This window comes from Ambystoma mexicanum, chromosome 6q (assembly GCF_040938575.1).
Source record: "Ambystoma mexicanum isolate Mex_15411 chromosome 6q, UKY_AmexF1_1, whole genome shotgun sequence".
NCBI classification, from domain to species: Eukaryota; Metazoa; Chordata; class Amphibia; order Caudata; family Ambystomatidae; genus Ambystoma; species Ambystoma mexicanum.
The window spans coordinates 982800578-982817856 of record NC_090937.1 but is presented as its reverse complement, the minus strand read 5'-3'; the positions used below and the strand labels follow the sequence as shown (position 1 = coordinate 982817856).

The window sequence follows — 17279 nt, the reverse complement described above, 5'->3', positions numbered from 1 at the left end:
AACCTGAAGGCATTACAAGAGATGGAATGTGTTAACTCCCGACAGTATGACTTCCAGATCACCTATTTTCCGGGAACTCATAATCAGCTGGCGGACGCATTGTTTCGCAAGGACTCCCGCAACGAACGAGCATTGATCAAAGCTGAGCCGATGTTCCACCGTAATCAGATCTTGGCGATGATAGGTTCTTTTCTCCAAGACGTGAAGACCGCTACCATGGATCACCTGCCCCAGCTCTCCTCAGATTCTGACTTTAAAGTCAAAGATGGCTGGTTATTCTATAAAAAGAGGTTGTTCATCCCAGAAGGACCACTGCGCAAGAGGATCTTGTATTGGGGTCATGAATCTCACCTTGCAGAACATCGAGGGGCAGAGACCACCCTAGAAATCCTTTCACGGTCCTTCCTTTGGCCAGGTATGAGAAAGGAAATACTGCAGCATGTCAGTTCGTGTCCGGTCTGTGCCATATCTAAATATGCCGCAGGCAAGCCCTTAGGTCTCCTCACACAAGCGGAACTTCCCACTCGACCGTGGGGGCTCATCTCCACAGACTTTATAGTGGACCTCCCAGTCTCCGAGGGGTGTACCTGTATAATGGTTACAGTGGACACTTTTTCCAAATTGGCACATTTTTCACCCCTTCCGGGAGTTCCCACAGCCACTAAGATGGCAGAGGCCTTTGCACGATATGTCTTCAGACTTCACGGCCTGCCGGACAAGATAATCTCGGATCGAGGTAGTCAGTTTATCTCAAAATTCTGGACGGCGTTGTGTGCACGGTTAGGAATCGAGAGAGCACTTTCCTCGGGATTTCATCCACAAACCAACGGCCAAACCGAAAGACTCAACGCCACTCTGGAGCAGTACCTTAGGTGCTTCATCACCCAACACCAGGACAATTGGGTCTCTTTACTTCCCACAGCGGAATACTCTTACAATAATGCCAAACATTCTGCCACCGGAATGTTTGCACCTACGGGGTTCACCCCCGATTTATCATTCCTAATGTTCCACAATTCTCTAACTCCCCAGCTGCGGAGGAGGTTATTCGAGACATCCAAGAGGCTCAGAGTTCTGCCATACTAAAATTGGAAAACAGCAGGAAGCGGAATAAGAAGAAAGCAGACCGACATCGCAAGGAGTGCCCTACATGGTCACCAGGGGACAAGGTGTGGCTATCAACCAAATTCTTGCCCAAGTGGGTGAGGCCTTCTAAACTGTCTCCTAGGTTTCTGGGTCCTTTCTCTATTCTCTCGAAGATTAACCCTGTGGCCTATCGTCTACAGCTTCCCCCTTCTCTCAAACCCATTCATCCTGTTTTTCACTCTTCCCTTCTCAAACCTCACGTCCCAGATTCTTACCGAAGATCGCAGTCTCGGCAAACTCTGGTTCCCTATCCTGGACCAGATGAGTATGAGGTCTCAGCCATCAGGGACTCCAGGTTCTCTCGAGGCAGGCTGGAATATCTTTTATCCTGGAAGGGGTACCCAGAGTCGGAGGACTCATGGGAACCGGCTTCTCAAATAAATGCTCCTCAGCTGCTCGCCAAGTTCCATCGCTTACACCCCGGGAAGCCGGGGTGGTTGCGATCTAGGAGGGGAACACTGTCGTCCGCAGTTATGGCAGAGGACGAGATTGGCTGATTCTTGCTCATTGGAATTGGCAAAACCGACATAGAGGGTTTTAGTCCCTCTTTTGTTTCCTTATGCACAGCTCCGTGCAGTATTTAAGCTCCGCCCACAGGAGATGCGTTGCGTTGCAACCCTCGATTCAGAACGCTTCCTGTTTCCGGGTCCCTCTCGCTTTGAGTTTCTGGCTCCCTTCGGTTCTGCCAGTGACTAGCTATTTCGCTTCGGCGATACTTTGCACTGTTGTGCTTTCCTCCCTCTTCTGCTCCTCCTCTCTCTACGGCTCCCTGCCGTGCCTGGCTTATTTACTTTTTCTCTCGTGTTCGGTTCCGGCTCTACGGAGCCTCTCTTTCTCTCTCTCTCTCGCTATCTCTCGCTCGCTCTCTTTTCTCTCACCCTCAGGGTCTTTCCCTTTTACCCGGGTCTCCGTAGCGCTCTTACCTGCTCCCGGCGCTCCTGGACCTGGTGCATTCACCGCCTCCTTCTCCTCCCTGCACAGTAAGGACGGCTGCTTCTTCCGGTGGAGTCTTCTACTCCTTTTCACTCGTCCAGAATCTCCATCTACTGGACTGCAATTTACCTTCTGTGACATCGCTCCTTACGTCCTCCGGTTGGAACTTTCTCCACCCCCTCCAGTCAGCACCGTTGGGGATTTGACTTCTAAAGAAGAGCCTGTCCTTCATCAAGGGTTTTTCCCTCTGGGGTTTTTTCCCTTTCCGGCTTGATTCCGGAAAGGGAGCCACAGGACAGCTGTTCCTTAGCTGTCACTGTGGCTTCTCTCCGTGCAAGCAAGTGCATCCCAAAAAGAAAAGAGACTACCTCACCCGGCGACGCCTCCAGGAAACCAGCGAATCCAACAGCTCAGGTGAGGAGAACGTGGGCATAGGGGAGGAGGGCAGCAGGAAGGAAACCTCTGCACACTTACGACCGTCCCAATGGTCTGGGGGCCAAGGCAAGGTGCAGCAGCTGTAAATTCATCTTTGAATTCCTCCACCAAGTTGGAACAATGATCAGAGCAGAGGTCGATCACTTCATTTAACTCCTCATTCTCGGTCACATTCTGCTTGTGTACCTAGTCTGTTATGGGCAACATCTTTACTGAGGGTTTCTTTTTTGATGACTTATCTACTAGTTTCACTGTTCGTTGTGGGCATGCATGCCCGGATCCTCTCGCACTTTCTTCCTGGGCAGAGAGAGGTGTGGATTGGTTAGAGTCAAATGGAGTGGAGTTTTTTTCATTGACGTTAACAGAGGCAAGCTCTTCAGTTGAGATGACATCCATTTCTGCACTGAGCTGCTCAATAGAGGCCATATGACTTTGTGTAGCCAACACAGCCCGTTTGGCGGGTTGCGTGACTATGACTGAAGTTGTGCAGCACTTCAGATTGAATATAAATAAGTGGAGGCGTACCGCCTAAGTTGTTTTATGGATCGCCTTATCAGTGGAGTATGGAACGAGAGTTGTGTCCGTCACAAGCACCAATATGCTAATCAATGAATACACAGGATAAGCAGACAGGAGTAATGGCAGTGCAATGGTTTAGACTCACCCTAGTTACGCTGAAGGAGGTGTGATGTGGTGGGTGGTCTCCAAGTCCTCAATTGGCTGGCCCCCGCCGGGTGCACCCTTCAGCCCTTAACACCAAACGCACTGTGCGCGCTCCGCGTGAGTAGCATGTTTTAAGTCTCATTTCCGGACAGGGACACGGAAAGGGAGAAAAGACTCTGGAAATACCTCCAGGCAGAGTCAAGTAAGGCAGACTGCAGCACAGCATCTCCTGTAGCAAAACGCACTGCGCACACAGAGTGTTCACCAGAATGACCAGTTCAACAAGGTTCTGTTCGTAAGCGACCTGTGATAGTTGCTTTTTTAACATTTTACGACTAGCTATGGTGCTGGCAAGAGCTGTAATTGAGAGATATTGGGACCAGTAAGCATGATTACAGTAACTGTCCAAGTGTAGTGTTCACTTCAGTGGTTATACATTGATTTAACAGTGGTTTAACATTGTTAAAGCTTTTTGTAGCTACATCAATAAAGGCATGCATAAACATCCTCACTTCAGATGACCCAGAGACCAACGAACAGGTTTTTAAGTTAAACGTAACACTTGTCTAGCGTAACAAAATGCATATTTGCGTTTTCTATTTTAAAAAATAGAAATAAATCGACTCCCTTCTTGGACAATCAAACCAACTGTTCCCCCCATTTGAAGTCTAGATAGACAGAGTTTAAGCATTCCACTAGAGATGTTGAAGATACATTCTAGAGTGGCTCTGGTGTCAACCAGCTCCTCCGTTGTGCAAAATGAATGCACCAGTGTCAAAGCCCTGTTATGGTGACAGCCATTTTGTAGAACCAAGTGAGACTGATAGGTGTTGAATGTTACTTTTAAGAGCTTCCTTTGTTCCATGCTGCTTGGTAGATTGTTTTTTTACACTGTATTACATTCCTTTAAAACCCTCTGTGTTGTCCACAAGGCTTTCTGGGGCCTGGGTCAAAAATACCTTCCACTATCCCTCCGTAAATACCTCCCCTCTCGAGCTCTTCACTCCTCTACCTCTAACTCCCTCAGGGTCAGTCGTTTTTCAAAGAAACGAGCTGGGGTAGATTTCTGTCTTCGCTGGGGCCTCCCTTTGGAACAGCCTCCCTGCCACTCTGAAACCTGAGGAGAACCATCTCCATTTCAGGAAGCACCTCAAGACCTTCCTCTTTGCTTCTGCCTTTGCCCACTTTCACCCCTGCTGATCAGTTTTCACTCTCAGCACTGTGCACCTGGTCACCCTCTGTCCCCTGGGCCCAGGTACTTGCTCACCCTGTCACCCCCCTGCACTGCCTCCGGGCAACCCCCTGCCCTGCGCTGGGGTCTGTATCTCTAACCATACAGTCCCCCACCCTGCTTTTCTTCTGCACTTATAAGATATGCCTTGTCGGCTAAACCCAGTACTTGCAACACCGCTTATCGCCTTATTTAGTTTATTTATTAATATTTATCTGTTTCTCCTCTATTCCACACTTTCCACTTCTCCCCCCTTCCGTGCACTTTTCCCCCTTTTTCCCTTTCCCATGCACTTGTGCATTCTCAATGTCACTGGGCCTAGTAGGATCGTTGTTTTGTTCTCCCCTGCTCCCCTGCTCCCCTCCCTTGCCTTGTCACGCTCTGAACCACGTGTGTACGAGCGTGATATAAATATAATATCATATCAAGTACAAAGACAGTAATTGGCAATTATTTACACAGGCCATAACTTCACAACTCTACAGTGCACCTGGTATCAAGGACATGAGCAAGTAGACTACTTTTGAGGTTGTGATAACTTCTCTGAACTATCCCCATCTATCTGGAAAAGGTCTTATTAAGGTGATTTCCCATCAGCTTTTTCCAGGTGGAGCCCCAGTCTGATTTCACTTGTCGAAGATGCTCTTTTTTTTCTGCTTTTCCAAACCTCTTCTCTCTGTATGTTTAAATACCCAGGAAAGTCCACCCATGCATTATGCATCATCATTTGACACATCCATTTTGGATTGGACAGATCATGTGATAGTTTTTCTTCAGTCATACCCATCTTTACTTTGCCATTGAATTCTCTGTTATTAGGGATAATCAAAGCATGAGTTTGCCCTCCCCTTTGGAATGTGAAATTAAAAATGGACTGAAATAGTTATTTTTCTGATTACTACTGGTATGCATGAGCCATTAATAAGAGTTGTATTGTCCGATTTGCAAGGATATTATGAATTCAGAGACATCCTTTGTTTTGAGGCTGCATGCATAAGAGTTATCAACATGTGTGAATGTATTAGGAAAATGTACATTTTAGTATATGCTTTTTATATCAATGTTATTCTCCTTTCCATGTGCCACTGAATTCAGTTCTATTTTTATTGTTCAAATCAGACAAGCGGTTCTAAAATTGCAGCCAAAAATGTATTTCCATCTTGTCCTCTAAATACATTGTTTTGTTCAGCACATTTTTCAATAGGGTTTTGTTATATATATTCACTAACTTGCATTTCCATTGCATGTGACATACTCTATCATTAGAAACATTAGCTGCTTTGATTAGAGGATTATTTTATTAGGTTGTTTAATCGAACAGACACAAAATATTAATGGGGCCATATTGCTCTGCCAGGTCGTAGTCTGTAAGGAAAGACTTCTCTTTTGGCAACTTTCCCTCCATAATTTCTTTTGACCTCCAATCTTTTTTTTTTTTTTTTTTTTTTTTTTTTTAAAGTTGTTTTTTTTATTAGTTTTTCATTTAAACACAAGGTGTCAACAATCCCCCCAAACGTCCCTCCACCCCCCTCCCATGCCCACCCCCTTCAGGAAGAGTTAGCTGAGTTCCTTGTCATCCAGCTTCTATGATGTGAAGATGTCCGTTATTCTTATGGTGTGTGGGCACCACTGCATCATATAGTCCGACTGTAGATAGTCTATTACCCCCCCCCCATTCCTTCGTGAAGGAGTCCCGAGTACCCTGCAGGTTATGGGTGATTCTTTCCATGGTTATTTGCGACCAGACTTTTTGTAGCCAAGTGAAGATCAATGGTGGGTCTTGCTTCTTCCAGTTCTGCGCGATTGTAGCCCATGCTGCGATAACCAGGCCCATGAAACTTCTCCGTTGTGCCTTGGTATATTTTTGGGTTTGTTGGTCTCTCAGTCCGCACAGCCAAACCCTCTCTCCTGCTAGGTCCGCGTCTGGGAATATCTTTTTCATTTCTGATATCAATTCTGTCCAAAAGCCTTTGACCTTTTGACATTCCTTTGCTTTGTTTTCGAACCTGTTCTGACTTTTTGAGGGGAAGTTAAGCCTTCAGCTTCACTTCACCCTCCTTTTGCTCATTTGTTATGGGGAAACTCAATCAGTCCTTCCGACTATCAGTACTGGGAAACTGTGTTTACCATTTTGTCTTTTACTTTTCATAACCTTTTAACGTTGCACACAGCATGTTGCAATGCAGTGGGGATACTTTTGTATCATCCTAGCTTTTTACACTTGGGATTTGTGGTTACTTTTACATGTGCATAAAGACAATTGTTTGCGTTATTTTTGTGTGCGTGTCTGTGTGTGTGTGTGTGTGTGTGTGTGTGCGTGTCTGTGTGTGTGTGTGTGTGTGTGTGTGTATGTCTGTGTCTGTCGCCCAGTAAGTGGATGGGACTGTCTAGTCCTGTTTCACATCTGTGGGGCCAGAGAGTCTAGGTGTGTTGCAGGAGTGAAACTAATAGTTGTCCCTAATTGGACAACTACTGGCTGTTGAATGTACCATTGATGTGCTTGGACTTGCTTCCAGGCTGAATTCTGGATGATAAGAGGACTCCTGAAGCCATTTCTTTAGATCTGTGTTAGAGCCAAGAATCCCTCGTAGACGAACAGCCGACTGAAGATCCGGAGAAGACTCTTGAGGAGGCCTGGCAACCCTTCTTGCATCTGCCCAGTGAAGCCTGGTTGCACTACCAGATCTCCGAAGACCATGAGCAGTGCTTCAGCCCTTGGACTAGTGGGACCAACTAGTCTTGATGGCTTCTCAAGGAGGCATCCCTCCTGAGCCTTTGTAGGTGCCCCTGGATCACCCGGTGGACTGACCAGCTCTCTCATGGGCTACCTCACCAGAAGCTTCTCCGTTCCGCAGTTGCACCTGGAACTTTGGTGGTCACCAGCTTGTGGTACAAGACGCATTCTCTCTCAATTTCAGCATCCCAACATCATGGGATCCTTTCCTAGAGAAGCTTCTTCAACCACGACTGCAAGGACGCCTGCTATCATTTGTGTGCGGTGGCATTCGCTGTACCTCTCCTTCCCCCATCTTGTGAAGTGTCCTGAAGAGGCCTGCATTGGTGAATGTTGCAGTTCTCCATCGCCAGAGGTTGCATCTGTTCATGACCGGAATAATCCTTGCACCCACAGCTCCTGGGCACCTCTCACTTAAACAGCTGGAAATCCAACCTCCAGTGATCCCCAGTTGGCCCATCAAGTCATCTGGGAAAATCGGAATTAGGGGGGTAGGTAAATGCAAATGCATTTGACTCCCACTGCCCTGCATAGGATAACATTGGGAACCAGCCCATATGTATCTTAACATTGCATTCCGCTGACTTTTGGTCATCAAACCTGGGCCGAATCCTCTGAAAGATGAGAACACAAATTACTTATCTAGTAGCCTTGTTCAATATCTTCTTCTAAACAATCACCAACACAAGTACAATTAGAGAGTACCTACAGCGACTACATTCTGGGGGTGGTGGCATTGTGGCTCCTGTGACTTTTGGGCACAGGGCCCTAATCATCTTCGGGATTGACTGCTGAATTTAGGAGAATTCACTTGTGACTTGGTTCATCTGAATGCATTTTAAGAACCTGTGGTGAATGTATATATGTTATTGAGTATTGTGCGATAATATCACCTGCTAGTTTCATTTATTAGTGTGTGCAAAGGCCTTGAATAAACATTTGTATTTTTACGCATTCCTATTTAAATTTAATTATCATGTGCTTCACGGTGTGGACTCGTAGAGTGAAGACCCCACTAAGAATCTCTTGAGAATAGCTTTGACTGCTCTCCACGTTTACCTTGATTGTGTTGTTGCTAGCCTCTCTGAGCTCCCTGTTCACTATAACTAGGGTGGCCTCCTAAAGTCTCTCTACCAGGCCAAATTCTAGAAATCCATCTCAACACTGGCCAGGGTCTGTGTAGACATTGGTTTGTTTGAAAGCACCATTGCTGACTGACAATGCTTTTATCATTATCTTGCCAGGGCGGGCTTCCAGATAAGTTTATAAAAATATGACCATGAAAATCTTCATTTTGAAATTAATTTTGGCTGTTTTTTTCATATTTTGAACACAGGCCTTTATCTCAAATAAAACAGCTGTGCCCATTAGCCTTTTATGCATTTATAAAAGTGAATAATAAAGGGGCCTATGGAATTCCCTGTTCTAAGAAAACTGACCCATTTACAAACATACAGGTTAGAATTCAAACTAATTTGACAATGTTGTGGTTATTTATTTATATTTATTGTGCATTTATTAAGCGCTTTTACGACAAGTAAATGTGTTTCAAAGCCCCCACATGGTAGCAGGGAGGGAACATGGGATTGAGAATAACAGTAAAAAACAATAAATAAACTGGAGGATAAAGACGAACGTACTAGGCCTTGTGAGTATTCAGAACATGCAAGTGCAGAGAGAGAAGAGTGGGGGTAAGTGCTGGAGTGTCCGGGCTCATGGGTGAGCAGCGGATGTACGTGCCAAGTAAAGTAAGTGCTAAGGAGCAATTGTGCTGCAATATGCGGGTAAGTGCCGACCACAGTGACGTAGGTCAGTGGGTGCAGAGGCAAGTGCTGTATATAAGTAGAGGCTGAGGCGATTAGGTGTGGGAGGCCAGGGCCCTGAGGACACATAAGAGCCCTGGTCACCTATCGCAGCAACTGTAAGGTTAACCGAGGAGGGAAGGAGGAAATGAAGAAGAAAGTCTTGAGGAGCATATGGAATTTGATGAGGTCCGGTTCAAGACAAAGAGGAAGGGGGAGGTTGTAAAAGGAAAATGCTCTTTTTTGTCATTTGTACTGGTACTGGCAGTCTAAAAGTATATGCATATCAACATATTTAATTCAATCTATCACATGATTTGTATTACACATTCATTGCCTCGTAGAAAACTAAAATACAAGTTTCTCAGTTTATTATGTTACCCTTTCACATGGCAGCATACATTCAGAAGCTCCTTAGCATTAGCTAATTTCTTTTTTAAGTAAAGTATTAGATCCTGTTATGTTTAACATTAATTACATGATATTTCAATATCAAGCCATTCAGAGTTTGGATTATTTAATGAAGAGATTACATTCAATCAGATAATTTCATACATGAGGCATAATGGATGCTTTTGCAAAAGTTTCTTTAGTGTTCAGTTAGGTCTCATTGCCTCTGGGGGGCTTCAGGGCTTTTAATGGCATGTTCAGAATATGGATTGCCAATGGTTCACTGTAAAAACGCAGCTCAACCGAGAAATCTCTGTATGGATGGCTGTACGTGGTACATGGCCCAGGAAAATAGGGCGATGATACAGTGCAGTAAACGGTATTAATTTCTCAAGGACCCGGGTCGAACAACAGAATGGTCAAGTTTATAGATTTGGCTCATTTTTGGCCTAGCCACCAAGTAGCTAGTTGTCATTTATGACCGATAATCAAGGCGATTGACTTGACTTGGTAACACATTGCTTTCAGTCCATGATGGTTGTATGTACTTGTGCATGGCAAGTAGCGCAATGCAAATGAGTGCATACTGCAGGTGAGTGCATGCCAATGTGGCAGGGGGGCCTCATGAGATAAGAGGAGATCAATGATCCCAGGCACATCTGTAGATGACCGCTTATCGCTGCCAACATCTCAGTGCTTCGATCATACCGGGTGTGAAAAGATCAGATCCTTCAACTGAGAGTGTTGGGTAGTGCACATTCTGAGTTGCCTTTACAAAAGCCAAATGTTTTGGCTGTGCCAGTGCTTGTTAAGCTTTGTCACATGCTCTGGGTGCATGAAGAAAAGGGGCATGAACGCCTGAAAGTAAACAAGTTACTACAGTAGTAATAACTTGACTTTTATTTTTAATGCAGAGGGGATATTAGAATTTGATGCAGTTTGTGGTTAATATAATGAAGGTAATGAAAGTTACTTCCCTTGTAATGTGAGCTCTCAGTGTTCTGTTGTTGATGCACAATATGCGGAAACATTCTGCTAGTGTATTGGGTTTTGATATGAATTGCCACATGTCTCTATACAAGGGAGAAGAACTCGAGAAATATATGTCTGTTAAGAGGTTTACTGAGCAAGTAGTGAAGTTAAAAGCCATGATGCATTTGGTCCCACTATCTCAAGTGTCCTTTTAGTAAAGTGTGGGAAAGGGATGCAAGTCCTCACAAGAAGTTGGTTTGTCTCGTGGTTCAAATCTTTTTTGCGTGATGTTAAATTTAAACTATTTAAACAAAGAAGCACTTCTTTCCAACAGGTGGTGACGCCTCTATGAAGATTTGGTGCCCAGATGGTGCAAAGAGATCCTTCAGAGATGTCACAGAATTCGACATTGTTCTGCAGGAGTTTCAAAGCATCATAAAAAATTACAAGTAAATGCAATGATTTTGATGTATGGTTTGAGTGGTGTATGTAGAAGCACAATCATCCTCAATCGTGTGGGCATACTGGCAGTGGCCTAGTACTGCATCTTTGCTGCTTTATCTGCACTAGGTCCTGTGGCTAGAGGTAATTGAGGAATTGATGCAAACTGTTTAAGAACTAGACCTAAAAAGCTGCAGTTTACCTTTGGTAAGTTGACATGTCTTTGAAACCGCAGGCTTTGTCCTTCACTTGGAGATTTTAGGAGAACACGCAATTGAATGCCCTAATTAAATAATACATGACTTCCTCTACTTTTCGATAGTGACTTTCATGTTTGTTCATATGCAAATACTCATGATATTTTGACTCAATTTTCTTGCAGTGTTATGTTTTGCATGTGCTTACTGGCATGGCAATTTCGCAACTAATTAAAGAGAAGAGCAGTAATTAAAAAAAGAAAATGCTGTTTACAAAGTCAAATGCACACATTTTCACAAAGAAATGAAGCACTTTTTTTAAACAAACGTATATTTTTAGTTTAAAAAAAGCTGTATAAACCTCATTACACGAGTAAATTGGTGTACGAAAGTGTTCAGTGCCTGTTTTTTTGTATGAATTAACAATAGACGTCACAGAGGAATTCTGTACCCTATAAAAAAAACAAGACTACATTCTGACTGCTTTATATGACAAATTACTTCTAAGTGACCTTTTAATACCCTTCTAATGTACTTTGGTTTTATGTTGTGTTTTATACAAAACAAAGTTTTAAAAAAGCATATTTTCTGTTTTGGATATCCGTAGCTGGAATTATTTTTTTGGTTGAATAAATGATCCATCATTTGAAATAGTTACTTGGTTCTAACCCTAGTGAGGTGCATGAATAGGCCTCGGGTAGGATTGGGCCTCAAAGGGGGTTTTCTTCCTGATGGGCATATGCCTCGATGCAGGAATTATCCCTAAATTGGGGATGAGTCTCAGGGCCGGGATGACCCTCAAGTGAGTATAGGCCTCAAGGTGGGAGTGAGCCTGTGGTGAGGGGCAGGAATGGTCATTTGCTGTGGCCAAGCCTATCACAGGCCTACGAAAAATGTTTGATACGGTTAATTGTGCCTTGGATAGCACCAAAACAGTGACCTCTGTGTACAGTATGTCAGATCAATACTATTGTATTTTAACTGGCTGTTTGATGTCTTAGCTAGACGATGATTTTGTGTTCGGAAGTATTCAATGTAAATGTGTTTTGTTACACTTGGTATTCTACATCAATTCTACACAATTATATTGAATGTGTTCGCCTCCAGAAAATGGCGATTTGCTCCTTTCATGAGCTGTAAAAAAAAATACTTGGATTGGCAAAACGTTGTCATTTTTATTGTTCCAAATAAATGCTCAACTTTCAGCAGTAAACAACACTATGATACAGTGTCAAAATGGTTTGTTTAGACTGAGTTGTTCTGACTTCCACAGACGATTTTTAAGGGCAACGTTGCCATTTCCTTTGAGTTGGGTACTTCTTACATGTATCATAGCTTTAGTCTCGACGCCAGTGGCATACCAGTGTATCTTTCTACTGAGTCTGTTCTTTTCTTCCTTAGACACACAGTGGAATCTGTTGCGTATATGAAAGCTATTGACTGCTTCTTCGCTAGTTGCAAGGAACAGCTCACTGGAACTGTAAGTAGTCCACGTCAAAACATTTTTTGTGCCAGTGTGCGGATATGTTTTTTCCTTTAATGCCTCCCAGAATTTACTTGATGCCTTATATTTGATCAATCAATTTTAAGAGACCACATTAGCAAATGCAAGGGCATTTTGATGCAGGAGAAGTTTAACACGTTGTGTCATGATTACACTGTAAAACAGGTGAGGAGTGAAAGAGAAAAAAACCTGTATGTGTATACAGTTAACCAACTTAAAGGTGGACGTCTTGAGAGACTGAATAATGTTGGACTTGGCTTTTATCCGATTTAATTTTGTTATTGTTATTTTAGTTTATTATTTTAGTTTAGTTATTGGTCGTGTCTGTTCATTTAATTTGGATGTTGAGCTCTCCTAACGGCAAATGATTCTTTCTGGTTATTTCTTCTGTCAAATAACTGTCTTGCATATAGAGATACCCACAACATCAATATTTTAGATATACTTTGACTTGTTTTTAGCAAAACCAATCCTTCCATACTTTGTATTTGCATTATGTCTCAAACAAGTTGATAACATTATAATCGTGTCTGACTAGTGATCCCACGGACTTCCATTCTCCTAATGCAAAGGAAAGAATGGGGATTCCTCTCTGTGCTTGTTGGAATGGGGCACATGTCTGCATCATTGTCTTGTATTTATATTTTTTTTTTGTTACTTACAATGTCAGCTATTTTCCCAGATGAAGTGAATAGTTGTTCTTGAAAATGCGTTTACTTTGTTGTCCTAATATAGATGTACAGAAATTAATACTTCCTAGTACCCAAGCAAGATTCCAGCATTGATATACGACCATGGACTTCTAGACATCCCAAAATATGCAAAAATAAACGCAATTCCTTGAAAGGTGCATATTTACTTTATTTTCAGACCTGGCCTTAGCAGTTGACTATGTTGATTGTAGTCTGCTCTTAGTCATAATAAAGAAAGTGGGGATGCACAAATCAGGTGGCCCTTGTACAACTTGTGAATCAGGGCACCACTTCTCTTACACAAAGATGAGGGTGGGCTGGATCTAGGATTTTCAATATTGCATTTGCAGTGAGACAAGTTCTGTCACAAGCTTTGTACTTTTTTGTGGGTTTTGGTGGGCATATAACATAATTTGTGACCAAATGGATGCTATCCATTTTTGTGCACAGAAAATAGTCTGGTTGGAATGAATGCCTAAGGAACTGTGCATTTATATCCAGAGAAAGAAATTGATATGCTTTATTTAAATGTTGTAAATCCTTGGAATACCAAAACGATGTTCTTTTGATGGGTTAGAGCGACATGACTATGTGGACCCTTGCCAGAATGGAAAACCAACCAGTGGAGTATCTATATTTAGGCATTTCCTTTGCCTCCTGTTGTAGCTGGCCCCATATACAGCAAGAGTTTGTAAAGTAAGAGGAAAGTCAGTTGCATGTTACATCATAATTTCTTTCATAGGTGTGGGTTGAGGCACTGTTTCAATGTCATGACATTTATTTTCTTAAACCGTAGGGTGTCTTAGCACCATTGGGAAGAAAAGAAATTAAGATGGAAACGACAACTACTTATTGCATTCAATCCATAGTCTGTGCCAGCATATTCCTAAGGTAGCCTTGATGGTACAAAGTGTTGGCAAGAAGTACCCATGATTCGGCTTCCAAACAATATATACACTAGTGGAATAGTTAGAGATGCTAATGCAACTTGGAAAAATATCCTTTATATGATTAAGAAGAGTAGCTTATTTTAAGTCACTTACCCAGTTGTAGAAGTGGAGAAAATCTTTTTAAAAGCGGACTATCTTTACAACATCCCCTCTGCAGAGGCTGTGCCCTTTGAGTACTATTGTCAGAGGTAATGCACTTATGGGTATTACGGCCAAAGCTATTGCATTTGGGGTATGTCTAGAGGCAGTCGCCATGGCCGTATTAACTTCATATGTGGTATCATCAGTGATGTCACTGGTGATACTGTGTAGTCATGTGTAAGGTCATGAGTGGTGCATGGGAGGGACAAGTTATGATTACGTTGCTAATCATAGCTTTTATATTTTGAGTCCTATCCATGACTCCCCTTTTACTGCCCTGCCACGTGACATATCTTGTGGGTACTGGGCTCTGGCCATGCCCAAGGAACACCACTAATCCCCACTGGAACTAAAGGGCATATCAGGAGGTGTTGCCCTGTTGGTGCAGTGCCCCTCTGCACAGTACCCATAGAACATTGCCTGATACTATGCTTTGTGTGTATCCTTTGTCTAGCCTTGGCCTGCAGCCATGCCTCTGTCCTGGATCACCACTCGTGTCAACAGGGTTGTGGGCATTTAAGTGGGGACTCTGTCAGGAAGTTACCTTGGCTGCAGTTCCGGAGTCTGGCTTCTACCACCCTCCCGCTTCTGCTCCGACTCCGGTGCCGTCTTGTGGCCTCGCTGCCATGCCCACGGGGGTTCTTGGGACGTCATGGTATTTCCTGCAAAGCCCCTGAACACCCCCCCCTCCCCGCACCCGGCGCGGTGGGGTTTTCGGCGGCTCGCCTGGGGTTGCGTGGTCACAGCACATAATGCGATATCATTGGAGGTTGCCATGGCGCCTCTTAGACGCCCGGCATACTCGTTCTCCCAGTCACATGACCAGCACAATGTCACGTGATTGAATAACCAGGAAGTGGCTATAAAAGGATCACACATCAGTTTTTCATTGCTTCTCAGCTGTTCCTGTGAGTAGCTTTGGTGTTTTGTTCTCTTGATTCTGATATTTTTTTTGTTGTTGTTGCTTTTGACCTTGGCTCTGTCTACTGGATTCCATTTTAGATATTCCCTGGTTTTTGAATTCCATGTTTACTTTTCTTCTGGATTTTTGACCCTGGAAATTTCCTCTTAGGTTGTTACTGGACTTACCTTGTGTTCTTGACCTGGACTCACTTGAAAAGGGACTTTGGATTTTTCTACCCGGATTACTTCCCTGGAACTTGCTGCTGGAACATTTGATTGTACTTTTCCATCCTGTGCATTTCATCTCCAGAGGGGAGGTTTTTCCTGTTCCTGGGTTTTTTTGTTCCACTACTGGTCCCCAGTTAGGTAGGTTAATTGCCTGTCTTCTTACTCTGTTGTTCTTCATAATAGTGTTGTAACATTGTCCTTCCTTTCCATTTGCCTGGGAATCCAGTGCTGCAGTTCCAGTCCACCTATGGCCCCAATAACTGGTTAGCAAGTTGCTTCAATTCCCTGACTGGTGCTTGGGCACGGAGGTATTTAGTCCACTCAGAAGGCCACGTCTTAACAGTACTCCTCAGGAGAATCTGTTAGTTTGACTGCTGCAGCACAACCTCTTTGGTTCCCTACAGGACCCGAGCCGCGGGCGAGCTTGCCTTCTCTTCCTTTGGCCTTCCTGCAAAGCCCTGGTGCGGGCGTATCACTACACCGGTTCTCCACTTCTCCGGCAGCGGGTGCTCCATGTTGCTCCTCTGGGTCGGACATTTCTGGCTGCTGGACCGGCTGGGCTGTAGGCATTCTGCGGGCTCAGCTGCCGTTCCCTTCGCCACGTCTGGTACTCGCCTGGTGTACGCGTTCCTCTTCCTGCCACTCCTCCCAGTAGGAGTTTCCCGATCTTCATTGTTACTGCAGACTTCTCTTCTCCCTCTCCCGGTTTCTCTGGGCCGGGCTTTTCTTGTCTCTTGCTTTAATGTGGATTTCTTTATAGCTCCCTCTGTAAGGGGGTGGGCTGTCACATCGTACCCTCATTCTGGGTGAGTTCTGTGCACATAGAGGGTCATAAACCATACCAGTCATTTTTACAGGAAGCTTAAAGTTATGACAAAAGTGAAGTACCTTATAGCAACAAAAACATTGGTAATTTGAGAATAGGGAGGATAACTGATATCCTTTTCTGGAAATCTAACCGCAGAGGGTCACCCCCAGTGAGATCCCACTTGCCCTAACCCCTAGTGGGTGTTAAGTTTAGCGGGATCACCTCCCTAGTCGTAAAGGGGGTGCCCCCCCTTGGGGAGAGGGGACAGATACCCTGAATTCATCACAACAGGAAAAACTTTCTGCCGTTGCTAATCATCTTGATTTTGCCTCTGCCTGGATCAATGGGATTTCATGCTCACTGTGCAAAGGTTTCTTCTCTTTCCAAATTACCAGAATTTGTAAAATGTGATTTAAAATTGCTCCTTTTATCAAATCCCCCGAGACCACTGTAGCTGTGATTTCTGCTTTGTGTAACTTTCTATGTCTGAGGCATCTGTGTTCCAACTGTTATGCCACAATACATTTGCCACTGCAACCTACATCTGCCCTGACTGCCCTTATCTTAGTCAGGTCCTGGTTGTTCCTCTCTTTCGTAATTCACTATTCCTTGCTGTCTACAGCACTAAGCCAAGGAACACCCAGCTTGGACCCCACAGTTCCCTTAAATGTGTGCACAATCTCTTTGCCCCCTTCAAATAAAATAATGGAATATCAGGCCATCTTCCTCGTAAGGGATTTTTGGAATCCTCCATGGGCACAGCGTGTGTGCTGGTCTTGGATCTTGATGATCTTTGTTTAGCCACTAATATCATCCTTGTCTTTGCTCTAATACTTGAAATTTTCTCAATTGTTTGGCACTCGTCATTAGGAGCAGTCTATCCTCTTGCATCGATAGATTCTAGCACATCGTGCTTACTTGTCTTAATGTCTTCCTCTTATTCAGAGGACAGACAGCGTCCACCAATGACCTCCTTGTCGCTTCCTTAAAACAGTGGAATAACCCAGACCTCCAACATCTATCCAGTCCTTTTTCCAATTGTAGTCCTTTGACTGTGTGGGTGAACCAGGACATATGGAGAGGCAGCAAAAAAAGACATTTGAACAGTG

At 43.9% G+C, this 17279-nt stretch overlaps 1 protein-coding gene across 3 annotated transcripts in view; it reads left to right on the top strand.

Annotated features, from left to right (window-relative positions):
• CENPU (centromere protein U) overlaps window positions 1-17279 on the top strand; it is a 797426-nt gene that overhangs the window by 489030 nt on the left and 291117 nt on the right. For all 3 annotated transcript variants that reach the window (XM_069631498.1, XM_069631499.1, XM_069631497.1), the window contains 2 exons: window positions 10641-10755; window positions 12346-12424. In XM_069631498.1, coding sequence (XP_069487599.1) covers window positions 10641-10755; window positions 12346-12424 — 194 coding nt within the window. The remainder of the gene's footprint in view (window positions 1-10640; window positions 10756-12345; window positions 12425-17279) is intronic.